The sequence below is a fragment of the Rhinatrema bivittatum genome, chromosome 13 (genome assembly GCF_901001135.1).
Source record: "Rhinatrema bivittatum chromosome 13, aRhiBiv1.1, whole genome shotgun sequence".
Taxonomy (NCBI): Eukaryota; Metazoa; Chordata; class Amphibia; order Gymnophiona; family Rhinatrematidae; genus Rhinatrema; species Rhinatrema bivittatum.
In genome coordinates this window covers 3,153,474-3,180,722 of record NC_042627.1, presented here as the reverse complement: position 1 = coordinate 3,180,722, position 27,249 = coordinate 3,153,474, and the positions used below count along the sequence as shown (strand labels likewise).

The 27,249-nt window shown below is 42.8% G+C and overlaps 1 protein-coding gene across 2 annotated transcripts; it reads left to right on the top strand.

Moving 5' to 3' along the window:
- Positions 1-8,015: 8,015 nt before the first annotated feature.
- Positions 8,016-25,776, top strand: LOC115075244 (membrane-spanning 4-domains subfamily A member 15-like). Of its 2 annotated transcripts, none has more exons than XM_029575537.1 (7): positions 8,016-8,196; positions 11,263-11,452; positions 15,389-15,502; positions 17,437-17,493; positions 18,855-19,007; positions 21,143-21,262; positions 24,860-25,776. In XM_029575537.1, exons 2-7 carry the CDS (start codon positions 11,285-11,287, stop codon positions 24,863-24,865), a joined length of 618 nt encoding a protein of 205 aa, XP_029431397.1. In that variant the 5' UTR covers positions 8,016-8,196; positions 11,263-11,284; the 3' UTR covers positions 24,866-25,776. The 2 variants fall into 2 exon arrangements, with proteins under 2 accessions (XP_029431397.1, XP_029431396.1); XM_029575536.1 differs by having other exon boundaries at positions 8,017-8,196; positions 11,260-11,452.
- The last annotated feature ends 1,473 nt before the right edge of the window (positions 25,777-27,249 follow it).

The window sequence follows — 27,249 nt, the reverse complement described above, 5'->3', positions numbered from 1 at the left end:
AGTTCTAGCTAGAGTGTAAAATTACTTGCTAATGAGCTGGAAACCATTTATTTAGGAGATTGCAAACTGTCACTTCAAGCAGCCTGTGAATGATAATGATTGCTGGTTGGAATCTGATTTCTTATTAACAAGGCAATTGCATTTTCTTCCTTCTTTTGCAACAATTTTAATATGTCATGGGTGCAGGCGTGGGAAATGCCCACTCCCTCAAAATTAGGGTCAGCTTCTTGCCACCCTACCCCACCCTCTCCTCCAAATGAACTAGGATTGACACCTCTAGAGCAGAATAACAGCACATGAGCAGGAAGAAAGGCACATGCTTATGGTTCCCATGGCCACCATTCTCGCTCCTGTTCTACGCCATCCCTTTCTGAACCAGATGCACACATGGGATGATGGATTGCCTTGGGAGAAAACATCTCTTGCTTGCCTAGTGATGCCACTGCACCTGCTCATTCTGCTGTTGACACTCAGCTGGAGCGTAAGGTTGAAGATGTGAGAAGGATGGTAGCGGAGATGAAAAGTAGAAGGGTTGTACCAACTCGAAAATCATGCAATAATGGTGTACATGGGTTTCTGAGATCCTAGTAGTCCTGCCACATGTTGCAGCAAGTTCTTCAGATGCTGCTGCTTAGTGAGTTGATTAGCATTAATTGGCAAAAGATTAGTCATTGGATATGTCCTAATGTTGCCAGTTTGTGAGAGGAATTAGCAATAAGAGTGGTAGCAATGCCAAAAATAAAAAATAAGACATAAATAAAACCCAACGATTCCTGGAGAATAGAACATCGCCCCCAAAAATTAATATTTTATTATAATGACGAACATTTCACTACTAATCAGATTGTAGTGTATTTCCATACAGAAATTTAGATATTTGCATTCATTTGGAATTTAGAGAGAATATGCAAACAAGAAGCAAGGTTCTGTTAAGTACCCTTGCAGGTACGACAATAAGACTCACTCTTGAAGCTTGGCCAAAGTGCAACTTGTAGAACAGATGGCCGAGGAGATCCTGGACCCAGGCTTTCATGATGATGACAACTCTGATGTTTCATTGTCTTGTCTCATGACTTAATGTGCACCTTTTCAGCAGTGTGCTCCTTCCAATCACAGGTCACATCACCTGGGTCACATTATGTGTACAGTCACTCTTTCTACTTAGAAGTTGTTGTGCCTTCATTAGCAGATGATTTTCCAATTGCTTTGGTGGGGCCCTTGCAATGTCTGCACATTGCCAGTGCTGAATATTCACCCAGGAGTTGTAGACAGTTTGCAGCAGTCAGCACTTTACAGTCCTTACAGAAATGAGCTGGAGTTGTCAGCCTATAGAATTATGTAGCTGGAACCCTGTCCTATGTATTAAGTACAATACATAACGCCAGAGAACAAAACTGATGATCACAAAAATAATTGCAAACAGTTCAAAAACTAAATTAATCCACTCATAATTCAGCACCTTACATCCCTTTGGGCTATATATCTTCCTTTCCATGATCCTGGCTGTCACATTTGAGGGAGGAACGTCACTGGTCTTTGCAAAATTCTTTTGTTATCTCAAGAGAAGATATCACACCCGGACTAATGAATGCTAGAATACTTATTCTGTGAAACTATTCTTCACACTATACTAAATAAATGCTTATCTACATATATCATTCACAAATGTCTGGCTCTGTTTATCACGGGGTCAATTTATACAGGGTTTAGGCTCCTAACTTTTGGAGTTAGGCTCCTAAATTGGCTCTTTTGAAAATTGAGTTGGACTGAGTGCCTAATTTAGATTCCTAAAGAGTGGGTGGCTACAGAAGCGGAGTTAGGGCAGAGAAACAAAGTTAGGAGCTTAGCACTGATTTTCACAGCTAGGCATCTAATTTAGGATCCTAAATCTGGGCAACTGTATAGCAGGCCTAAGTTTAGGCTCCCAACTTTTAAAAACCTAAATTGATGTGAATTTTCACCTGAAAACTTTGGGAACCTAAATTCAGCACCTAACTTGGACCTAGAGAGAGACTGTAGAGAGTTTACTATTTATACCACTGTAAGAGGGGACACTATTAACTCTGGGTGGGGGGGATGGGGTGGGTTTTGGGGGGCAGTTTTACATACACAGACAGAGGTATAAACAGCAAAGTTGACATCAGTGAAGATTTTCTAACATTTGGAGTGATAAAAGGTAAAAGAGGAGTTGCTTTCGGATAGTAGAAAGACTAGGGGCCATTCCATGAAGTTAGCATGGGGCACATTTAAAACTAATCGGAGAAAGTTCTTTTTTACTCAACGCACAATTAAACTCTGGAATTTGTTGCCAGAGGATGTGGTTAGTGCAGTTAGTGTAGGTCGGTTTAAAAAAGGATTGGATAGGTTCTTGGAGGAGAAGTCCATTACCTGCTATTAAGTTCACTTAGAGAATAGCCACTGCCATTAGCAATGGTTACATGGAATAGACTTAGTTTTTGGGTACTTGCCGGGTTCTTATGGCCTGGATTGGCCACTGTTGGAAACAGGATGCTGGGCTTGATGGACCCTTGGTCTGACCCAGTATGGCATGTTCTTATGTTCTTATGTTCTAATGTACTCTCTACCTAGCTTGATTGCAGCCAGGTAGTGAGTGGATAGCAAAGTTAGCCGTCTAACTTTGGAGATATATTCAGTAGTGCAGCCACACTATTGAATATAGCTGGCTATCTTAAAGCAACTATAGTTAGCCAGCTAGTTTTAAGATAGCTGGCTATATTCTGTTCAGCCTGGAGAAGAAACAGCTGAGGGGGGATATGATAGAGGTCTTGAATGAGTGAAGCCACTTAAATGCCCCACAGCAGGAAATAGGATTATCGGAGTGCTCTGATAATGTCTTGCGGTTGGGTATATAAGGCCCAGCTGTGTTCCTAAGCCTTGCCTCAGCAACAGGTCTTCCTGCTTCCTGCAATGTGTGTTGCTCCAGCGTTCCTTATCCTGTGTTGTTTCTGCATTCTTGATCCCACCTTGCCTTACCTCACCCAGCCTGCCTTGCCTTGTCCAGCCTGCCCTGCTTCATCCAGCCTGCCTTGCTCTGTCAGTCCGTCCTGCTCTGTCCTGCCTCCAGCTTTGTTTCATGCCAGTTTCTCGCCTGTCTGCCCGGTACTGACCTCTGCTTCAGATCCACACTACTCACTTGCATGCCACTTTTCCCTGACCTCTGCTACAGACTTAGACTACTCTCTTGCCTGCCGCCTGCCACTGACCTCTGCTGCAGATCTTGTCTATGCCTTGCTTGCTGCCTGTCCTAACCCTTGGCTTGTTCCTGGTAATTGCCTGACCGCTTGCCATGCTGACCATGGCCCAGCCATGTGGGACTCTCATCTAAGTCCTGCCGGCCTCTGCAACCCAAAGGCTCAACCCACAGGGAAGGGGACTGGTACAGGTGAAGGTCCAACGTTGTCCCAGTCCAGGGTGCGTTCATCAGTTGTCAGCATGGGTCTAGTAGATTCACCTACTAAGCTGTATCAACCATGCCACAGCATAAGTTTGCTGAGGCCATGGACCCAGTGGACTCGTCCGCACTCCAGACCATATCTGATCTAGCCCAGTGTATCCAGCAGCAACAGGATATGTTGGATCAAGTGACTGGACTACTCGAAGGACTGGGGCACAGATAGACGTGATGCAGGCCCACCTAGTGATATCGGCTCCGGTACCAATTCCCATGGCTATGACTTCACCAAGGCCTGCTTGGCCCCCAGGACCCCTGCCACAACTTCTACTGCCTTCCAGATACCTTGGGAACCCTAAGGAGTGCAGGGGCTTTATAAACCAATGCAAAATTTATTTCAAACTCCAGGCGGCTCTCTTTCCCTCTGACCACAGAAAGGTGATATACATGCTGCAATTCCGAACCTTGTCCTCAGAGCTAGGTTGCCATCTTTTGGTATCTCTGGGTAAATCAAAGATGATCTAGCAGGCCATGATATCAGGCCTTCACTAGAAGGCCTGATTGCCCTAGCCATCAGGGTGGGTCAGACCAAAGGGTCCATCAAGCCCAGCATCCAGTCTCTGACAATGGCCAATCCAGTCAGAAGTACCTAGTAGGATCTGCATATTTCAGGATTTCCCAAAATGCTACTTGCTTGCATTTACAATTTCCAATTTTATGATGGAATCCTTTCTAAAATTACCCTTACAATGCACTTCCTTTTTTCTCTCTGACGTTCTTCTCTTTTGCGCTCTTCATTTGCACATGTAAGTCTATGTGCTTCCATGGCTTTCTTAGTTCTTCTATTCTATATTCTTTGATCTCTCTCTTTTTTTCCTTTCTCTAGCAGCTGTAATTGGTTTAAGAACTCTCCTTTTCATTGGTCTGCTTCATAGCATTTTCACATTTTTATTGGTTATTACTGATGGGAAAATACTAAACAGAATATTACCCATGGGCCCCAAGTCATGCTATTTTTTGAGATTTTAAATTTCTCCAGGCCATAGCTAATAGCTCAGAAGTTAGCCAGCTAAATTAATATTTGGGCACTTATCTGGCTTAATTCTAGCCGGCTAATAAAATAGGTGACTAGAATTTAGCTGGATATTTTATGGGTGTTCTTTGGGGGAATATCTGAGAGTTAACTGGCTAACTTTAATATTCAAATTTAGAAATTCAGCTTTATTTTGAATATTGGCCCCCATCTGCTTTAGCTTCTGAACTTGCTTGGCAGGAAGACTGCCTCCGAGCTATCTACCTGGATGGACTTTCCCCGCAGGTGAAAGGCAGAGCGGGAGCTCCCCTCCTCTCTTGAGGACCTTATCGACCTTACAGGCCGAATTGACCATCGTCTCCAAGAGCGTCACCGGGAGAATCGGATGCCTCTCGGGTTCGTTCCCATTCACCACCAGCCCTGCCTTCAGTAGGGTCTCTATCGTGGCCAAGATGGAAGAACCCAGGCAGCTGGGTCTTGGGCAGCTGTCCACGGAAGAGCGCCTCCGGTGGAGACAAACAGGCCTGTGTCTGTATTGCGGAGCACTTGGCCATCATCTACAGGTCTGCCCAGTCCGTCCGGGAAACTTCCCGGCCTAAGTTCAATTGGGGTCCTGAACTTGGGCGCAATGTCACCGGCCCCTCAGGAATCCATACCTGTCACTTTGATCTGGGACTCCCGGTCCTTTCTAGTTCTTGCTCTGGTGGATTCCGGAGCAGGAGGCAATTTTATCCTCAAGGATCTAGTTCAACTTCTGGGTATAAAAACCTGTCATCTGGAGACCTCCTTGTGCATTGCTTTCATCCATGGAGAACCGCTACCCGGTCAAATATTCCTGACCACAGAGCCAGTTCAACTTTGTACTGGCCCCCTTCATACTGAAGAAATTGAATTACTGGTACAGTTTTGATGGCAAATTCTATATTCAAGTAAAGGGTGTAGCAATGGGGGCCACTGTTGCTCCTGATATAGCAAACCTGTTTGTGGCAGATTTTGAAGTAAGAGTAATTTACCCTTCAGATTGGTTTAAAAACATAAAATTGTGGCGTCGATACATTGACGATATTTTCTTTATTTGGTTGGGATCTGGTGCAGATTTAAAAAAATTTATCGAATGGCTGAATGAACAAAATCCTCATTTGAAATTTGCAGCACAGTTTAGTGCTCATTCGGTGGCTTTTCTGGATATTATGATATCCAAGTGTGGAGATAGTTTATCCACAACTCTATATAGAAAGAAAACGGATCAAAATCAGTTTTTGAAATACTCCAGCTGCCATCCAAGACATCTCAAAGATAGTCTGCCGATTAGCCAGTTCTTAAGATTAAGAAGGCTATGCTCTACAGTTGAAGAATTCAAGACTCAAGCTAAATTGATGTGGATAAGATTTGAGAAATGAGGATATCCCCGTGGTGTGGTAAAACAAGCATACAAACGTGCTTTGTTTTCTAATCGAGATCTCCTTTTGGGGTATAAATCGACTAGTGACTGTGATGACATTATGTCCTTCAATATAGTAATAAAGTACAGGAGGTGGTGAACATTATCTGTAGACATTGGGAAGTTGTAGCTCTGCACCAAAGATTACAAGCTGTTCCCCATATTTCATTCTCGAGACACTGAAATCTACGTGATAAAATAGTCCGAGCAGTGGTATCATCCCAGACAGTTGACACAACTCAGGAGCAACATTTAGGAACTTTGCCTTGTGGTACATGCGAGATGTGTGCTCTCTGTTTAAAGGGATCAACCTGGCGAGCCCCTGGTTCGAATCATGATATCATTTTACATCATACCACAAATTGCAATTCTGTAAATGTAGTGTATGCGATACAGTGCCCTTGTGAAAAAATATATGTGGGTTGGACTAAGAGAAAAATTCGGACTAGACTTGTGGAACACAAAAGCTGTATTAAAACACAGAAACTAACTGCTCCACTAGCGGCTCATTGTTGTGAAGAGAATCATCAGTTTAGTGATCTGTGTTGGCTCATTTTAGAACAAATGAAGATCCCTCCTCGAGGAGGTGATATATCTGCATTTCTAAATAAGAAGGAACAGTTTTGGATTTTTAAGTTAGATATGACTGCACCTAAAGGTGAATGAAGTCATTAATTGGTACTCTTTGATTTGAAGGACTGACGTCAGATTGACGTCATGAATTGAGAGTGAGACTGACGCCATTTTGAGAGTTTTTCTATATAATCAGTTAAACTATACAGGTAAAAGTGTCGAGGATTTATGGAGACAAGGAAGTCATAAAAAAAGTTATCAGGAGCAACCAGAAAATTGATGAGAAGACCCCCTGATGCAGAATACGCTTGAAACATGGCCATGTCGGGGTGATGTACAGATCGTGACATAAAGCTAAGTACTGTGTATTGTTCAACTCCTGTATCAGGATAAAGAATTGTTTATGAGAATCTCCCTACCCCGTTGGACCTGATATGACTTTTTAAAGAAAATGTTTTGAAAATTGAGAAAAAATATTTGACTCCGAGTGAGCACTATATTGAAATTAAAATAAAGTTGGACCAAAGGTCTATGCAGCTTGTTAGGATTGACAAGTTGCGGTCACAAAGGTCCTACAAATCACCTGTTAGAAAATGTAAAAAATATATTACTGAGGGCTTTCGGCGATATATATATTATTTACTTGTCCTGAGAATTCCGAGGTGTTTTGGGCTCGTTATTTGATTATGGATTTAAATTAGCCGGGGAGCCCCACTGGCTGCATGGCCCCCCTCCCCGAGTTGGCTGCAGCAAGCCTGCCCAGTTATGAGTTCCCCTGCCTCAATCGGCTAGGCCTTTACAACTCTGACAAAGTGCTTCATCAGAGAATGGATTTATATAGAACAAAGTGCTTCATCAGAGAATGGATTTATATAGAACAAAAACCACATACAACAGGGCTGATCAGACAGAAGACAAGGTTCTTGGTTCTTTTCTTGAGACCCTCTTATAAAGTCAGGATGGAATGGAAATCACTTAGGTTTGGTTAGTGAGGCATTATCTTATTCACTTAAACCATTAAAGTGACCAAAACTCGATTTGTTGGCAATCATTGCTCTCTTTTATATTTTTTTTTGATTAATACATTTAAAGCCTTCAATGAAAAAAGTTTTAATGCAGACGGTTATCTTGGAGTTCTTTAAAATGCGCCCATATTACAAGCCTTTCTGAAAACAGGCAGCCCAATCGCCCGACACGATTCCTGTTTCGAAAAAATCTTCCTTCATCAGGGGCTAATAAGCTAGCGAAAATGATGGCCACACGTGTTTCTGTATCCTGATATCCCATATCTCTGAAGATTTGCCCGTCATTAGAAAGGGCATCTCCAGCGTCCTGGGACAGTTCTGCAAGATTTGCCATCATCTACTGACGTCTTTCATACAAAGGTTGGCAAGCACAGCGTGCCAGTTTTTCCTGTGCTTACAGGAAAGCGCCTGGACACATTCAGGCAAATTGAGAAACATTGCTCAATAGAAATAAATAAAAAAAACTGTCTTTGGTAATGCACCAGGGAAGTCTCGTGAGCACAGAATCAGCGTTTCCTCTTCCAGCAAAAACTGCTGACAGGAAACGACTCTTTTCAGGCACAAGAGGCAGAAGATTGGTGCTGGTTCCTTCTCCCCCTCCTCCTCTTCTTGGCTGAGCACCAAATCCTTCCCAGTACGAGCAAGGGGAAAGCGGAGGAGAGCAGTAAACAGCCCGTGCTGTCAAGAAGGGGAGAGCAGAGGAGTGAGGAAGGTAAGCCAGGGAGCTCTCCTGAGCACCAGGACACCACTAACTCCCCACTGAGGGGCCTGCACTGTTAATCTTTGGCGCGAGTTGAGAGGGAGAGTAATGGTCTTGCGTTTTACTCAAAAGTTCTGGCTGGGCCCTAAATTCCATCAATTAGTAATTTGAGATGAACATGTTTTGTCTTTTTATACAAAGATTGCCATTCATTTATTTCCTATAGCAGCTTTCAGACCCTCTGGAGTAAATGGGAACCTGCTACTGGTTCGTATTCTCACTGGGAACTATCTTTATGATGCATCCTGCTTATACTGTACCCTGCTAATGTCCTCCAAAGCCAACTGTGCCCAGTATTTACCTCCATCTCTGCAAATATAAGAGAGGTGCTGGCCGCCAGTCCCTTTGCTACGCCGTATTACTACAATAAAGTGGGCGAGAGCTCCGGGGAGGGCAGAGCTGGGGGAGAGGAGAAGAGGAGATGCTACATGTTGGCTCTGTTTGCTGTAAAGTTTTCATTTTATATTCCACTTTTCACACCTTTTTCAGCACTTCAGAGTGGATTGCATTCAGGTACTGTTCTCGCTCCGAAGCACATTCCAGCACCAATAAAACCACTGCACTGTCTCTGTGAAACTTTCTCTCAATTCACGAGGCTTCCTTAGCACGACAGAGTTGGAGATGCCGCCAAATTTGCTCTGCAATGCTTTGCCACTGGATATCCATCAGGAGGCAGAGAGTTTAAAACAATGAGCTGGGCTGGTGGTTTCGGGATTGAGCCTGTCAGATAATAACGAGCAATTGCAGTTTTATATTGTATTGTGGTGGCTGGTCCGGCCTGCCTTTGGTTAAGTATTTATTGGGTCTGTGTTCCTGTCCCTGTGATATTATCCAAATTATGTAATCTGCTACCAGCATTCTTTTCTTTGGATCAGCGAGTAATGAATAAGGAAAGACTGACAAAGTCCAGAAGAGAAGTGCCCGGGTTCTGGTGCCGGTCCGATTACGATTCTGTTCTGATGATAGGTTACTATTTATTCTGCTGGCTCATACAGAGTTTTCCCCTGCTCGTTTTTTTGTAGGGAGTTGGGAGTTCTCTTCTCTTTGTGCTTTGGTCACTGCTGGAAGAAATGCATTTCTGTTTCTGGACGTCCAGGGTTGCACTGCGTGCAGACTGCGGCTTCTTGGGGTTTCCATTTCTAATTTGCGGTCCCTTGTCCTGTGTTAGCTGAAGGCCCCGGTTCTGCCCGTGTGACCCAAGTGAGGTAGTTTCTGCGCAGGGCTTTGTAGCAGAGCGGCTTGCTCCGTTTTCCCAGTCGCCATACCTGGGAACATTTGAATTCTGCTCACCCTGAGGTTTCTCAAGATTAGCTGGGGGAGGGGGGATCTCACCATCATTAATTATCATTTACATATTCATAGCCATTGCTTTAATCACCAGTTCATCACTGTTATTCAATCCATATAAGCAGTATCAATATTTAATGTTAATCATCAGACCAGTGAAACCCTGCCCAGCCTGAGTTGCACGTGGGCTCTTACTGTGCTGTACACACGGTCACCGTGTTTGCCTTTATTAGTTCTCTTCCTCTCTTTCTCATTGAAGCCGTCGACAGCGCGAGAGATGTGTAAATAGCGGCGGCCCGGAGATTTTACCTTCCTGCCCCGGAGACTCTGGAAATTTGTCGAAATTTCCGGAGTCTCCGGGCTAAATCCGGAGAGTTCCCAGGGATGCCAGTAGGAGGTATATTGATGCTCTAGGGCAGGTGGCTATGTTTGCAGTGCTCTCCTTTCCTGGGTAGGATTGGTAAATCTCCCTCATCGGTGCTTTCTGCAGGGTTTTGTGTTATTTCACTAAGGGGTCTTTTCCCCTATCACAAACAGGACAAAAGCCTTAGTGGATCAGGCCCTAAGTGCCTAGTAGTGGAGGAGTTTGCATTGCTGTGACTAAGCTGACCCCAGAATTTGAATCAGGGCTTGAACATTTTTCCAAGGATGCCAGCCAAACTTTTTAGAAGCCAGGGAAAACCTCCTGCCTTCTTTCTTTTTGGATTTTTATTTTAAGTCATTTTTCTATTCTTGGCAGGCAGGCCATTCCCCTGCCTGCCAAGAAGTTTTAAAAAATGTACACTGCCGAGCAGATATAATGCAAGATCATTCAGATTGTGCTCAAAGGCTGTCATCATCTTCAAGAACCAGCTACATCTGTAAGGCAACCCACCCCCTGCCACCGGTCAAGACAGCCCAGCAGGGCCAAGAGTAAAGAAATAAAAATAAAAAAAGTCATAGGGCGACGCCCCAGCCCCTTCCCAAACTCCCTCTCAGTTCTCCTCCCCCGCTCCCCAGACCCACCCTTCATTACAATAAGTCCCTGCCGATGGCCCCACCACCCACCTTCTGCACTCCCCTATACTTTAGAATTGGTCCCTGCTAGTCTAGAGGGGCCCAGAGCAGCCCTAGCCTTCCGGCCATTTCCCACCACCTTACAAAATGGCACTGACTGGCCTGTGGCCCATCACATCGCTTCGGGCCCAACTAGACAGCAGGGAGCTATTGTAAGATATGGGCGAGGGATGGAGGGGCCACCAGACCAGCAGGAACGTATTCTAAGGGTGGTGGGGGAGGGGGGCTTGAATCTCTTGGGAGGGGCTTTCAACCAGGGGAGCTTAGAACCAGGGATGACCTTTTTTTTTAAAGCTAATTTTTATTTCATTTTTTTATGCAATGTAAAAATTATAACATCTTTCTTATCTATTAGAAGAAAATATATAAACTCGATATAACAGAAGCTCACTTATAATGCAGACCACATTTTTGGACCTTCATTGCCCGCTTGATATCAGGTCTATAGTGTATGTCATACCCAGAAGTTCCCCCTACTCCCAACCCCCAAAAGCCTCCAGCAGGAGGAGCTCTCGTCTAAGAGGCTGAATATATAAGTGCTGGTACAGGTGACAAGCACTGGCACTTGGATATCCATTTATTCACTTTATCAACGCCAAAACTGATTGCTGTACTGACAGACGAGCCATCCCTTTTCAGAACTCAGTTGCATATCCTGTGTGTTTTTTCCAGAAGGAGAGAGACAAAGAGAGAAGAAATGGCCAACGCAGCAAATGCAGAGAACGTGCAAGTGATCACACAAGTTCTCTCACAGAATGACCCTCGGTTAGTCCAGCTCAGCCAGAATATCCGACCACCTCCTGAACAGCGCTTCGTCCCTCATGCAATCAAGATATTTAAGAAAAGCCAGCCCATTGTATTAGGGGTAAGCTTATTTTTCCTTCCCACAAACTTGACTGCCACTGAGCAGAACATACAAAATAGTGAACAAATAAATCTGTCCCTTCTCCTGCTGTAACGTCTTCCGTGCATGCTTGGAGGAAATATGACGATACCCTGATTTGATTATAAAAATCTGCTTGCACTCTGATTTTCTGAGTGACTGGGAGAGAGTGGATGAAGTCCCACAACACAAAAGCAGGAGCAAAGAGGAAGCAGGAAACTGCAGAGCTGATAGCTTAACTTCACTAGTCAGCAAAACTATGGAAACAATACTACAAGAAAAAGATAATGCAGCACTTTGAAACAAATATATTAGCGGACACCAGACTGCACGGTTTCACAAAGCAAATCTGATCGAATTCTTTAATGAGGTGCAGTAGACATTGTCTATCTGAACTTCAGTAAGACTTCTGACACTGTTCCACATAGGAGGCTGAAACAAAACGAGGCTAAATAAGCACAGGTTTGAAACTTGTGAGCAGCAATGCCAATATTCAAGGCTTCACTCAGAGATATACCACCAAATCTCAACAAATCAATAATGAATAAAGTCACACTGAATTATAATGACCATCATACTAGGTATCATCGTGAGTGAAACCACTTTCTGACTCAACCTTATATATAATCATAGGTCATAAAGAAATCCGATATTTCAATCCAAGGTTGCATATTTTTTTCAAGAATTTTTCATTGTACATAAAATAGTAATTACCAAAAAGAATGTGCTATAAAAGATATATAACCGCTTATCTCTAGATATTATGGTGCATAATGGTTCACTTTCAGCGAAGGGTGATGCTGTTGTGATGTACAATAGTTCACTTTCAGCAAAATGCGATATTATCTTCAACGTTCACGGCCAAATGTTCTCCATAGAACGTCTCTGCTAATGCCCAAAGTCTATCGCCCGACATGGGACCATGTTTCGGACATGCTGTTCTACTTCAAGGGGCAAAGAAGTGCGCTATATTTTAACGTAGCATATAGCGTATACAGCCCAGTGTTCATTTCCGCAGTTTGCTGAAAGTGAACTATTGTACACCACAACATCACATTCTTTTTTGTAATTAACATTTTATTTGCAACAAAAAATTCTTGAAAAAAAATATGCAACCTTGGATTGAAATATCGGATTTCTTTATGACCCATGATTATCTATAAGGTTGAGTCAGAAAGTGGTTTCACTCACGATGATACCTAGTATGATGGTCATTATAATGTAGTGTGTCTTTATTCATAATTGATTCGCTGAGATTTGTTGGTATATCTCTGAGTGATTGCTATTGTTCCACCTTTCTCCACCCACAATCGGATGTACGTGGAGTTTTTTAGTTTAAATATTCAAGGCTTCAACATGAAAGAGTAGTAAGCAAGCTGAATGACTGGGAATAGAGCACAAAGCTATAAATTGGGTGAGGAACTGGCTGAGTGGCAGAACATAGAGAGTGGCGATGTCGATGCTGGAGAGAGCAAATTAGAAGATATTCAAAGATCTGGTGAATGGTGAAGATAATGGGATAATTTTAGCACATTTTCTTAAGGAGAATTTTTAGCTGAACCCAACCGACTAGGTTTTCAGCTGAAAATTTCCCTAAATCTAGCTAATTCATCTGGCTCGATGTAGGGATGCTCACTAATGCTGAAAATCAGAGGCTTAGTCCTCTCTCACATACCCACATTCCAAGTACTGCAGAAGGCTGCCAGGCCCCTGCTGTCATCCCTCTCACCCCCAAGAAAATGTATTGGTGCTAATAGCCTCCTGCAGGATCCCCTGCCCCTCCTGACTCAAAAGTAAGTGATGCAGGAGGAAGTGATTGGGAGAGCTGTCGTTGTCCTCAGGTCAGACATAAGACGTGCCATGCTAGGACACACCATGGTCCAGTGAGCCCAGCCTTCTGTCTCTGACAGTGGCCAGCCAGGTCACAAGTACCCGGCAAATCCCGAACAGTTGATCTATTTCTTGTATCACTTCCAGGGATAAGCACCAGCTTTCCCACATCTACCAGCCTAATTACTGTGTGGTGACCACCTGGTTGGTCACTAGATAGCCCTAGATCCTTGCCCATTAGGAAATGTAATAAGTTAGGTGGGACACCATCCATTGGCATACGCCTCCCCTTGAGCTTGTCTGTGATTGGTGGTCTCAGTCCACTTGGAAGGGCTAGGCTAGAAGCAGATGTGGTCAGTATGAGTTAGCATCGGAGTGAGGAGCTAGTTTATATTTCTCCTGGGTTTGAGTGAGGCCTACTCAAGCCCCTCAAAATGTCTGTCACCGAGGAGATTCCAACAGTATATTCCCTGCCTGTGAGGATCTGCCTCCCTTTTATAGAGAATTAATTAAGATTTTTGGCTATTTTGTGAGAGTGAATGGTGTGATCCCTGTACCCTTTTGGTAATGGCCTTTCCCCAGATCCAGAGCATGCTAAGGGTGGAGCAAAGAGGGCAATCCACCCCAGGTAACGACAAGGAGGGGGGTGCCAGCGACCGTGCAACCAATCAACCTCTTATCATCATCGGGGAAGAAGAAACATTTCGGTCCCTACTTCTCCCCTCTTATTGATGCTGACACAATAATATCCATGCCCTTCTTTTCCTGACTGTCTGTGGCTTCCCCATCTGCCTTTCAGTTTTATTTCCTGGCTTCACCATTTTATTCTTTTCCGGTGCACACACTTTACACTATCTATTCTATTTCCAGCAATATAGAAAGTAATAGAATTATAAAAGATGAAGTCTTACTCTCCTGCTCATTTGCTCACAGCAGCACTGCGCCTGGATTTGTTTATGCTACTCCTAGCCATGCACTTTTACACAGAGTTTCAGAGCAGTAGGAAGCACTAATCTTAGCAGGGAGCAAGCAGAAAGAGTCACAGCTTTCAACACAAAAAGGCTTTTTCTCAGTTCTTGTCTTAGTAACTGCAGGGAAACAGGCAGAAAGATCTCATAGCAAGAAATGAGCAGGGAAATCTCACACAAAACACAAACAAACATTTTTAATCTTTGCATTAGCCTTATGCAATATATATATATAGATATGTAGATATATAGATAGATGTAGATCTATAGATAAATGTTGTTCCTCTGTGTGCTTTATGCACCACACACCAACATCAGGAAATATGGCAATTTTATGTCCTAAGAAATAAGTATCTTTTAGTCTAAAGAAAAGTCTTAATGTCATATGTTTAGCAGCTTTAGAATTAAATGTCACTAATAAAGTAGCTCTGAGACATCTAAAATTTCTGAAATACTTAAACTCTTATTCAATGGCTCAACTCTACCCAAACTTATGGGCGACCTTTTATCAGTACCATAAGGTAACAACAATTTTTTAGAGCAATAGGGGTACCCAAGATCAAAACTTATCTGTGGCCGAAGTACTAATCCGCAGATGGATTAACTGTATGGGTATGTAAGCAACGGGCCACCTGATCGATACAGTTATTAAGATCAATAAGCGAGATGAACGTTTTAGGACTGATAAATGCAGTGATTTGAATATCATCTGCATAAGTAGATGGTCTGAAGTCAAGGCCTTGAAGTAGCGTGACCAAAGGAGATGGAAAGATATTGAAAAGAAGGAGAGCAAGCAGAGAGCCTTGCGATACTCCTAAGAGAAGAGGCATAGAGACAACTGAGAGTCCCACTCAACCTGGAAGAAACGAGTACCCGAATATGATCTAAACCAGGAAAGAGCGGAGTCAGTGCAATCTCTTGTAAGCAATAAAGAAGCAGAGAATGATTAATGGTAGGGAAAGCCACACATAAGCAAAGAGGATGGTTGGGATAATACCAGGAATGACGTTGAGTCTGACAAGCTAGTGTTTATGGGGATGCTAGCAATGTTTTTGGAATCAAGAGGCTGGAAAACTGTACTCTAGTAACCGCTGGATGCCCATGCCTTCTTTTCTTCCAGACTATACAGATCTTCCTTGGAATGACGCACATCTTGTTTGGAATCATTATAACAACAGCAGATGAGACCCTCCTGACTGCATCCAGCGGAGTATACTTCTGGACAGGATTTCTGGTGAGTAAATGTATGCCTGCTTATTTAGAAAAGATTTGTTGAAGTATATTTTAAGTGAATGGTCCTGAATCACCCACCATCAGCAATATTTACAGGATTCTTCTTTCCTATAATATGTTGATTTTTTTGTTTAACAAAAACAATGGTTGAATCCAAATCACACCTAACTCGACTCTATATATATACATCACTTAGAGGCTATTAGTCGGTATCATATCTTATTGTGTAAATTGCACTCTCTTTATATAGCGCTGTGCACATCAGTATAATCATTTACCAAATGCCCAGGTCCAGTTTTATTGAAAAACTAAAGCACACTTCTATAATAGCATTAAGCTGTATCATTTTCCTTTGAAAAAAAAAACTGGATGAGCCTCTGTGAGAAATTTCTGTTTTTCAAGCAACAGTTTATCAGGTTGTTAATAAAAATTAAAAAAAAGATACTTTGAAATGTCTTTTTACAAATGCTAGAAGTCTAAAAAATAAGATGGGAGAGTTGGAGTGTATAGCACTGGACAAAAAGGTATATATATATATATATAATTGGCATCTCAGAGTCCTGGTGGAAGGAGGATAACCAATGGGACACTGATACCAGGGTACAAATTATATAGGATGGATCAAATTGGTGGAGGGCTGGCACTATATGTTAAAGAGAGCATTGAATCAAACAGGATAAAAGTTCTGCAGGAAACAAAATGCAATGTTGAATCTTTTTGGATAGAAATTACAGGTGAAAAAGGGAATAAAATAGTAAAGGGGGTGTATTACCATCCATCTCAGCAGCCTGGGAGTAGCTCCCAAGGTGGTGGAATGGATTAGAAATTGATTGGTTGACAGAAGACCGTGCGCAGTGGTAAATGGGACTCACTCTGAGGAAAGAAGTGGAGTGCCTCAAGGATCAGTTCTGAGACCAGTTCTATTCAATATCTTTGTGAGAGATATTGCGGGAGTCAGAAGGAAAAGTTTGTCTTTTTGCAAATGACCCTAATGTCTACAACAGAGAGGTAACCGTGAAGGAGTAGAGAGAGTGAAAAGTGAGAAGTGGTTGAAGGTTTGGCAGCTAAGTCACACATTCGGGGTGCCATAATCAAACAAACATATATGTGATGGGGAGCAAGACACTGATGGGCATAGATTGGGTGAAAGAATTCAGGGTAATAGTGTCTGATGATCTGAAGGTAGAGAAGAAATGTGACAAGGCGGTATCTTGGATCAGAGAGATGCTAGGCTGCATGAAGAGAGGAATAATCAGCAGGAAAATAGAGGTGATAATGCCTCTGAATTTGTTAAGGCCTCACCTGGAGTACTGTGTTCAGTTCTGGAGACCATATCTCAAAATGTATAAGGACAGGACTGAAGAGGTCCAGAGAAGGGCAACCAAAATGGCCTAAGATCTGCACCAAAAGCCATAGGAAGGGCCTAAATATGTAAACCCCAGAGGCGAGAAGAGGCAGGAGGGATATGATACAGACTTCTAAATCCCACAAAGAATCAAACCGCTTAAGAGGCCGTAGAACTAGGGGTCATAATATGAAACTCCAAGGAGGCAGACTCAGGAAGAGGTGGTGAAGACAACAGTGGCAATGGAATTCAAAAGGGCGTGAGATAAACACAGAGGATCCCTAGCTTAGGTGTAACGTTTCTGCATGGGAGCAGCCGTTACAACCCTGAATAGGAGGCATGGGGGTAACCTGCACAGAGCAGCCTTGCTGCACACACTGGATGGAGAGTTTTGGTCTTTATCCAATGTCATTTCCATTGGAGTGCGCTGGGGTTAGTCAGTGGAGGGGGGGGTGGAAGGGAAGAGGTGGACTGAGTGCTGGGATTGGTCTGGGGAGGAGGGCAGTGAATGGGGGCCTCTGAGGAGCGTCTCCGGGTTTCAGCTCATTTCCACGAATGCTAACGGATTTTCTCTCTTCTCTTTCTGACAGCTCCTTATTTCAGGAAGCCTTTCTGTCACAGTGGAGAAAAAAGAAAATATTTTTCTGGTGATTATGTGCAATCCTTTTTACTTATTCTTTGAACTGCTCCCTCGCATGTCCTCGCCTCAGGCAGGTGAACTTTCCAGGCCTTTAACAAGCCTGCCCGTCTGCGTGCACGGGGCCTGTACAGGTGACAGCAGAGCTAGGGAAGGGTTTACACTTTATGTGCAGAGGAGGAAATGCATGCAGGTGGCTTGGATGGGAATAACTTCTTTGAATTGTCTCCATATTCTCCCTGTGTGGACCATAACCACATCCCTGGCTCCAAGTGAAGGCATGCGCTGACCTTCCCTACAGTCTGCTGTTAATTGCCTTTACACCTATGAGCGCCCTTGCACATCTGGGCCATTGCACCCAGATGTGCGGGGTTTTGCAAGCAAATGAGCAGAGATGGATATGCAAGAGAAAGCTGTCCTAACTGTTAACCCTGCACATCATGGCCCTAAATCAGAAGAATGCATTCTGCCAGGTCAAGTCCTGCTTCCTTAACTTCTAATTCTCATTGATTTTGCTATTTCTTTCCTGCCCTTGAGTAAATATCCTGTGATCCTGCGCTGGGGGCCTGCATTCACTTAGCCCAGAGCCCTAGGGGGCATCCTGGCTCCACTGGACCCCCTGGGCTAAGAGCGGAGGTGCGGGGAGATTCAGAAAGGAAGACGGGGGCAGGAAACTGAGAACTTTGTATTTTTATTTTGCCATCCTTGAAGGCCGGCGCTTGAGGGAGATGGGGGGGGTGGGGGGCACTGCCTGGGCCACTCGGGCCCTGTAAAACACAGCAGCCTTGGGATGGGAGGACGTCCTCGTGCACTGAGGCTGGGGTTCAGCTAAGCCACAGTATTTTTCTGATGCTGTTTTACCTCTGGGGAAATTACCGTGACTTAGAAAACAGACTCCTCATTTTAAGGTAAATGTAACTTAAATCATTTTTTGCCCTCTGGTTTGCTAGTTCTGGCATTGAATGCACTGCATAAATCAAGATGTTCTCCTCTCAAATAACTACGCGTTGTTACTGCAGTCCCGCTTAACCTCTATTTCCAGAAGTGAATATGCCAAATAGTGAAATCCCTCTCACTCGCAGGGTTTACCTCACGGCCTTCAGGGACCTGTAGTTCTGGCGTCCCTCTTGCAGTCCCTAAGGAAAGTGAAGACTACAAGTCCCTGCAGGCAATGGGGTAAAACCAGCACTGGATCGGCCTGTCCTGAAAATCTGGAGCCAGTTGGCAACTCTGCGAATTGTCTCAGTATTCTCCATATTCTTCCTGTGTTGACCAAGTGAAGTTTCACCAAACCCTTTTACCTGTTCCTAATCTGATTCTTTGTCTCTTACCTGACTAAGAAGGATTTACTGACTGACATGATTGCTTTAGGTGAAAGCGAGTCTGGGATCCAATCTACTGAGCCTCGTCGCTGGACTGGTTGCTATGATCATCTTCTCTGTGACAATTAATGCAGCTCTTGGGGTGTGCATGACAGCGGAAGATGACACTTGGTTCTACCTAGACTGTAGTTCCATGGTTTATGTAAGTAGAGTTCACTTCCTGCAGGCGCCGTGCTTGTCAGGCATCGAGTGAGTCAGTTCCAGCTCTCTTCCACTATCTATATGGTAACATGGAAAGCAGGGCTAAAGGTCCACATGTGTAATCAAGGAGGCCTCGATGGCCTAGAGTCCTCTTCTAATCTGAAGGCAGGACTAAGCCACTGTGATGAGATGAGTGGTTCTCAAATACAGTTCATTAAGCCCTCAAACAGGCTGTCCACAATGACTATCCATGACATATTTGCATACATTTGATAGGCTAATTTGTGTATTTTGCTTACCCTAACCCCCCATCCAATAAGGTGATACCTTTTTATTAGGATAACTTAATTCATTTGGCTACATGTAGGGACTGTGAGACTCCAGTAATAGCAACCTTTCCATCCTGTCTGTGACCTGTCCTCTGCCCCGTCCCAGTCCAACACATGCACTCACCCTCTAAGACATGAATTAGAAAGATTCCATGTAAGCAGGGGAGACAGGAACTTAACTTGACTGACACAGAGCAGTTTAGATCCAGTTAAACTCATGTGGTTAAAGACTGGTCATTAATTTCAGGCCCGTGTAAGGCATTTGTTTGACAATGGGTTACGCAACATAAAAGCTAAGTGCACAATATTTTTTGCCTTCTTATTTTTTGTTAACCTTTATCTCTGTGCATTCAAGTAGACTAACATGGCAACAACCCTACTTTACGTAATATTTGATAAGGGGCACTCGGAGAACAGGATCGCAGCTATGAAAAAACATCTTGCTTCTCAATTCAAAGTTTTTAATCATTGGACCCACAAAACATCTAACCATACTTTTAGTGATTTTTAAATTGCAAATAAAACAATTCAATGTTCAAAACAATCAAACATGCACACAAAAATTCACTTTAAGTCCAATAGTATTTTACATATACATATTTATTTATTTATTTATTTTATATACCGACCTTCATGACAAGAGTCATATCAGATCGGTTTACAATGAACCAAGGGTGATACCTTTTTATTGGACTAACTTATTACAGTTGTTGAGTAGCTATCAAGATCAAATTCTCTCTTCTTCAGGTCAAAATTCAAATGAGCCAAAGATGACATTACCAGGGAAATACAGTAGTGTGGCTGCCATAATAAACCATAAAAGGCCTTCTGATGATAGGGGGAAGGGTTGAGTGGGAAGGGGAAGGAGAGTTTGATGGGTGATCAGAAGATGAAGGTAGTTACAATTTTATGGCTCATAATGCCGTAGTTCTCGGAGTCTTTTTGTCAGTTCTAAAGTGTCTGATCATTTTAACTTTTCCCCTTCCCCTTATCACTAGAATGCTTTTTATGCTTCACTTATGGCAGCCACACCAATTTATAATTCCTGGTAAATATCATCTGTTGTTCATTTGAATTCTCACCTGAAGAAGAGAGTTTAGCTTTCAAAATCTAGTCAAGAAATGTATTTAGATAGCCAATAACAAGGTATCACCTGATAATCCGAGATATCTATCTATCTATTGTAATGGTGTAGCCCTCCGGCTACTCCCCCCGGTCTTTTTGGGCCTGTCCAAGTAAGAGAAAGGGCACTATCCTTAGCAGGACCCATACTATGGAACACCATGGCCTTTAGAGATCAGATTACAAAGAGACATCAAAACCTTTAGAAAAAGTTTAAAAACCTGGCTCTTTAAACAAGCTTATAACAAGGAGAATGAAGATTAGAAACCAGGATAGTACAGGGAGCGGACACTAAAACTCCCACACACATCTCCGTAATCAAGATGTGTCTTCATATTTTTATTTTCTCTCGCTCCACTAAAGGATAAGATTCAATTATCAAGCTATGACTGTTTTCAAAATGGATACAGATAGATCTAGACATGATTTATCACATTTAACAAATTATAATAATTATAAAGCTATGTTACCGAACCTTTATGGCACCTGTTTAATAGGTATAACTCAATATATTTTGTAACATTAATTTATGTGCCTTATTGTTAACCGTTGTGACGGTACAGAAAAGATCTTAAATAAATAAATAAATAAATAAATAAATAAATAAATAAAATACTAACATCTGTTAGCAAAATGGATTTCTGGTCTGTTCCTGACAGTCTGGGTCTCCTGTTTCACTCTACAGATCCTGGATTTTGGAATCAATGCCATCATCCTGCTTTTCCTGCTCCTGGAGATTGCCATTGCGGCCTGCATTGTTGCCTTTGCCTGGAAGGCACTCAAAGAAGACAGATACACTCAGATGGTAAGGCTCCAGCTGTAGCTGTCAAGAGAAACTTAGGGGCCTGTGCACTAACGGAGAGCACTTTCAGGATCGGCCTGCACTAACAATATAGCACCCCACCCATGCTAGCAAGTGTGTATTACACTTGGGGTAGACCCATATTTAAATGAGGCCTTAACAGGCATGCAGAATATGTATTTATTTCCAACAATTTTTATCCCACCTATACTGGGAACCCATGCTAGATGGATTACAAACGAGTAACACAATAGAGTGCTATGCATTCTGCCTCCATGTGCCTGCTAAGGCCTAAAAATAAACATGTGCCTTGGAGTAGGTATAAACACTAATAAAATATTTCAAAACAACAGACACATCAAACAGCATCCAAAACTTAAAACTAATAAGGATAAAATAATTCACACCTTCCATACCTGGAAACTTTTGATTTCCAATCACTGAGAGTGTTGTGGATTAGTGGGAGAGGGATGCATAAACTTTCTCCTCTCTCTCTCATAGATCTATATCTATACATATTTATTGGGGATGTGAATCGTTTTTTGACGATTTAAAACAATCGTCGGATATATTTTAAATCGTCAAAAATCATTAGAGCCTCAATACAATAGCAATTCCCCCGATTTATCGTCAAAAAATCGTAAATCGTGGGAGGGGGGAGGGCGGGAAAACCGGCACACCAAAACAACCCTAAAACCCACCCCGACCCTTTAAAACAAATCCCCCACCCTCCCGAACCCCCCCAAAATGTTTTAAATTACCTGGGGTCCAGTGGGGGGGTCCCGGCGCGATCTCCCGCTCTCGGGCCACGGCTGCGTTAATAGAAATGGCGCCGGTGGCCCTTTGCCCTTACCATGTGACAGGGCAAAGGTAGCGGCGGCGCCATTTTGATTCCTCTCACCCGACGTCACGAGTGCAGGAGATCGCTCCCGGACCCCCGCTGGACCCCCAGGGACTTTTGGCCAGCTTGGGGGGGCCTCCTGACCCCCACAAGACTTGCCAAAAGTCCAGCGGGGGTCCGGGAGCGACCTCCTGCACTCGGGCCGTATTGCCAATATTCAAAATGGCGCCGGCGGTACTTTTGCCCTCACTATGTCCGTATGACACAGAACATATAGAAAGACATGGTTTAATGGATTTGTGAGGCAAGTCTTGCCTCACAAATCTGCTTCACTTTTTTTGAAGGGGTTAATAAACGTAGTTAAAGGTGAACTGGTAGATGTAGTGTACTTGGATTTTCAGAAGGCGTTTGACAAAGTTCCTCATGAGAGGCTTCTAGGAAAAGTAAAAAGTCATGGGATACAAACTGGTTAAAAGACAGGAAACAGAGAGTAGGATTAAATGGGCAATTTTCTCAGTGGAAGGGAGTGGACAGTGGAGTGCCTCAGGGATCTGTATTGGGACCCTTACTTTTCAATATATTTATAAATGATCTGGAAAGGAATACAGCGAGAGAGGGAATCAAATTTGCAGATGATACAAAATTGTTCAGAGTAGTTAAATCACAAGCAGATTGTGATAAATTGCAGGAAGACCTTGTGAGACTGGAAAATTGGGCATCCAAATGGCAGATGAAATTTAATGTGGATAAGTGCAAGGTGATGCATATAGGGAAAAATAACCCATGCTGTAGTTACACAATGTTGGGTTCCATATTAGGTGCTACAACCCAAGAAAGAGATCTAGGTGTCATAGTGGATAACACATTGAAATAGTCAGCTCAGTGTGCTGCGGCAGTCAAAAAAGCAAACAGAATGTTGGGAATTATTAGAAAGGGAATGGTGAATAAAATGGAAAATGTCATAATGCCTCTGTATCGCTCCATGGTGAGACCGCACCTTGAATACTGTGTACGGTCTGACCCAGCATGGCAATTTCTTATGTTCTTATGTTCTTAATTCTGGTCGCAGCATCTCAAAAAAGATATAATTGCGATGGAGAAGGTGCAGAGAAGGGCAACCAAGATGATAAGGGGAATGGAACAGCTCCCCTATGAGGAAAGGCTGAAGAGGTTAGGACTTTTCAGCTTGGAGAAGAGACGGCTGAGGGGGGATATGATAGAGATGTTTAAGATTATGAGAGATCTTGAACGAGTAGATGTGAATTGGTTATTTACTCTTTCGGATAATTTATTTATTTATTTATTTTAAGTTTTTCTATACCGGCATTCGCGATAAATATCGCATCATGTCGGTTCACAATTAACAAGTGGATAGGAACAAAATCAAAAAATAACATTTAGTAATAAATAATAATAATAATAATAGTAGTAAAAAACATAGATCAAGAGAAGGCTAAGGAATGCAGTTACAATAAAACAAGGGAATAAAATAACTTGGATCTGAGAAAAGAAGCAGGGGTTTAAATTAAAAGAATATATATGCCAGTCAATGTGCTTATAGCATTGATGAATTGCCCTTATGAGGTAGGGATGTTAATTACCATGATTAAGGCAAAGTCTGGGCGACTGGTTGATAATGTAATAAGTTCAGTTTAGTTCAGGAAAAGCTTTCATGAATAGCCACGTTTTAAGTCTTTTCCTAAAAGTAGGAAGGCATGGTTCCTGTCGCAAATCTGGTGGGATAGAGTTCCACAGAGTTGGTCCTGCAGTGGAGAATGCCCTGTCTCTGGCGGTTATGTGCTTCATGGTTTTGGAGTGTGGTATTTGTAGGGTTTCTCTATAGGACTCTCTGATTGGTCTTTTGGACGTGAATTTTTTGAGAGGAATTTGAAGGTTGAGCTGAGATTGTTGATGTATAGCTTTGAAAATAGTGGTTATGGACTTATATATGATTCTGTAGTGAATTGGCAGCCAGTGCAGGTCTTTGAGGATTGGTGATATGTGGTCTCTTCTCCGTGTGTTTGTTAATATTCTCGCAGCCGTGTTTTGGACCATCTGAAGGGGTTTAGTGTGAGATGAAGGAAGACCTAATAGTAAAGAGTTGCAGTAATCTAGTTTAGCAAATATTATAGATTGTAGAATAGTTCTGTAGTCATGAAAATGGAAGAGTGGTCTTATTCTTTTTAGGACTTGGAGTTTATAGAAACAGTCCTTAGTAGTTTGATTTATGAATGCTTTTAGGTTTAACCTGTTATCCACGATGGCTCCTAAGTTTCTTACTTGTGGCGTTTGTAAATTGGGTGGAGGATTTGTGTCAAAGTTACTGTTTTCAGAAGAGATTAGGAGGAGTTCACTTTTTGAAGAGTTTAGTATTAGATTTAGTAATTAGTATTAGATTTAGTAATTTAGTAATTTAGTATTTAGTAATTTAGTAAATTTAGTAATTTAGTAATTTAGTAATTTACTAAATTTAGTAATTTAGTATTAGATTTAGTAATAGAAGGACTAGTTTTTTACTGTGCTACTTAATCTTTGAAGATATCCAATTAAGTAGCAAGTTACTCATCCATACAAGGCTGGATCACCTAATCATTAACTTTAGGTGAGTGGACTCAGAGGGATGTTTATCCTGCTGAATATCTGGATAACTTGTCCCCTCACCGGCTCAGTGATTCTAGATTTTCCTGTATTGACACAACATGAGTGCCTTGAGTTGCTTTGTCTCTAAGCCCTAACATCTTCTTGCTTTCCTCTTCCAGCTGTGACGTTCCTGCTGCTTTACGGAAGGCCTCGACCTGTGCTTCACTTCCATTCCACTTTAGGTGGCACCAAACAAGCTGAGTGACTTCCCGTGAAAGGTATATAGCCACTCCCAGTATAGCCTTTTATATATTAAGGAAAAGGAAGCAATCTGGGTTTTGCATCCAGTGATGGGTGGTGAGGCTGTGCACTGCCTGTGAGGAGCATGAACTGCGCTACCCAACCTGGACCCACAGGTGCCCAGACCGTTCGATGACGGAAATGATTCCAGCCAGCTGGGACCCCAGTAGGACTACTGACTGGCTCCATTTCCTCCCGGGCTCAGGCGCTCCTGGTTTTGCCCCATTGCTTCCTGGAAGTAGTTCAAATTTCCCTATGAAAACCAGGGATTCTGTGCACGCGGTGGGGTAACCAGAAAAGAATCAGCTGGCAACCAGAAATCCCAGTCTGACTGACTGGACAGTGCTGAAAGGGAGTGAGCAGAGTAATGGACGTAGGATCCAGAGACCTGTTTTTGGCTCTGCCTCGGGCAGGTCACTCTATCTTCCATTGCCTTAGATACCAATGTAGATTGTAAGCTCTCGGAGGCAGGGATTCATTGTACCTATAAGTGTTGTTGGATAGGTCCTAGCTCAGAGCACTGTATAAATGTCACAACAATATGGGCAGCACCAGAACTGGCCCAGTCGGTGCAGATTTTAGCTGGGATTTTAAAATATGAGTTCATGAAGAGTGAAGCAAACCAGGCCTGCAGTATCTCAAGACCTCCTGCCTCCACACCCCAAGACCGTCTCTTCAACCTCATGCCTCCTAACCTATTATGCACTGTATCCTGTCTCATTTACTAGGAGTATAAAGCCTTTATTAACCTTTATATGAAAGATTCTGTAGAAATTAAAACTCTATTTCATTCATATCCTGGTGTATACATTTATTTGTAGTGTGTGAAAAGAGTCATGGAGCAATTTAACAACAGAAAACGACTTCCAGGCCTACCCTACCTTCCTACCTCAACACCACCGACTATCTGACACCACTTCCCCCTCACTTCCCCATTGCTAAGGACCCTGTTTGCATTATATATTGTTCAAAGGTGACACAGAGCCAAACGTTGCTTGGTATTTATCTGCTGGATTCTCTTTCCTTTGAAACAGCAAGTAGCTCACAGCAGAAGTGACAAGAACGAGGCCTATCATTAGCCGGACCAGGACTATGGAATTCATTGCCACTCGAAACAAGATTACAGAGAGATTTAAAACTCTTTAAAAAAAAGTTGAAAAACATGGCTTTTCAAAAAAGCATTTTACAATGAGAATGGAGAATTTGAAGTTTAAATGAACAAGCAAAAAAAAAACAAACATCTACTCAAAGCTAAAGTCATCAAGTACTGCACCTGTATATTATATCTTTTTTTACTCAACATTATAATAGAATAATTTAAGAGAACTGCAGTATAAAGTACAATTATTGTATGGTTTTTCATATTAATCATAGAAAAGGAGAAGATCCAGATCACACAACATATACCTTATATTGTGAATACATGTTACCGATAAATGTTCTGGCACATTGTTAGTAAGAGTTCAACCAAATGTAAATGTACGTGCCTCACTGTAAACCGTTGTGATGGTGCATTACTAAACAACTGTATAGAAAAATAAATAACAAGACTAAAAGGTGAGTATCTGCCTAGTAAGCGAGGGGAGCAGAAAATATAACAACATAACTTTAGTCAGGAACTAAGACCGGCACTTGTGTACACTAGCAGAGACTGAGAAAGTGTCTCTCAGGGTTGCCAAGTGGCTAGCACTTGTTGAGTTGCTAATAGGAGGCAGTATGAGGCCTATAGTAAAGCCTTCCCTCAATATATCACATTCATTACTCTGGGAGAGCTCTTCCAGCCTCCCACCCTTTTCCTGCCAGGCTTGCCAACTTACCGATATTAAGTCAGTTTGACCAGTTTGTATCTGTCCGGGCTAGCTGTCGGCAAAAGACCAATTTAGAACTGCTTCCCTCAGCTGGACAGCCAGGAGGCAGCTGGACCACAGCGGATCAGATTGGAGGCAGAGGACCCAAGAACTGAGTTCTCCCCTCTTCCCTCCATCTTACACGTTACCGGCTTGCATGGGGACAGGGGAGGGAGGGGCTGCAGAGACCGTGACAGCTCGGCTCATCATGGACTTCTTGGCTGCAGGAGCCTCAGCACCAGGCAAAATGAATGATGTGGGACAGGGCAGAAGGCAGAAAGCGGGTTAAGTGGTGCACATCGCTTTGATTTATAATTGAAAAAAAAAAATGTGATTAATCAAGAAATAAACTAAACTACACCAAATGCAGGGAGGAGGGAGAAGATAGTGATAAGGACAGGATGAATTCTGGATAGTGAGGA

Coding starts and splice junctions, on each gene's coding strand:
- LOC115075244 (XM_029575537.1), top strand. CDS start 11,285: ATGGCCAACGCAGCAAATGCAGAGAACGTGCAAGTGATCACACAAGTT. Junction 11,453..15,388: donor GCCAGCCCATTGTATTAGGG/GTAAGCTTATTT, acceptor CTTTTCTTCCAG/ACTATACAGATCTTCCTTGG. Junction 17,494..18,854: donor AAAAAGAAAATATTTTTCTG/GTGATTATGTGC, acceptor TGATTGCTTTAG/GTGAAAGCGAGTCTGGGATC.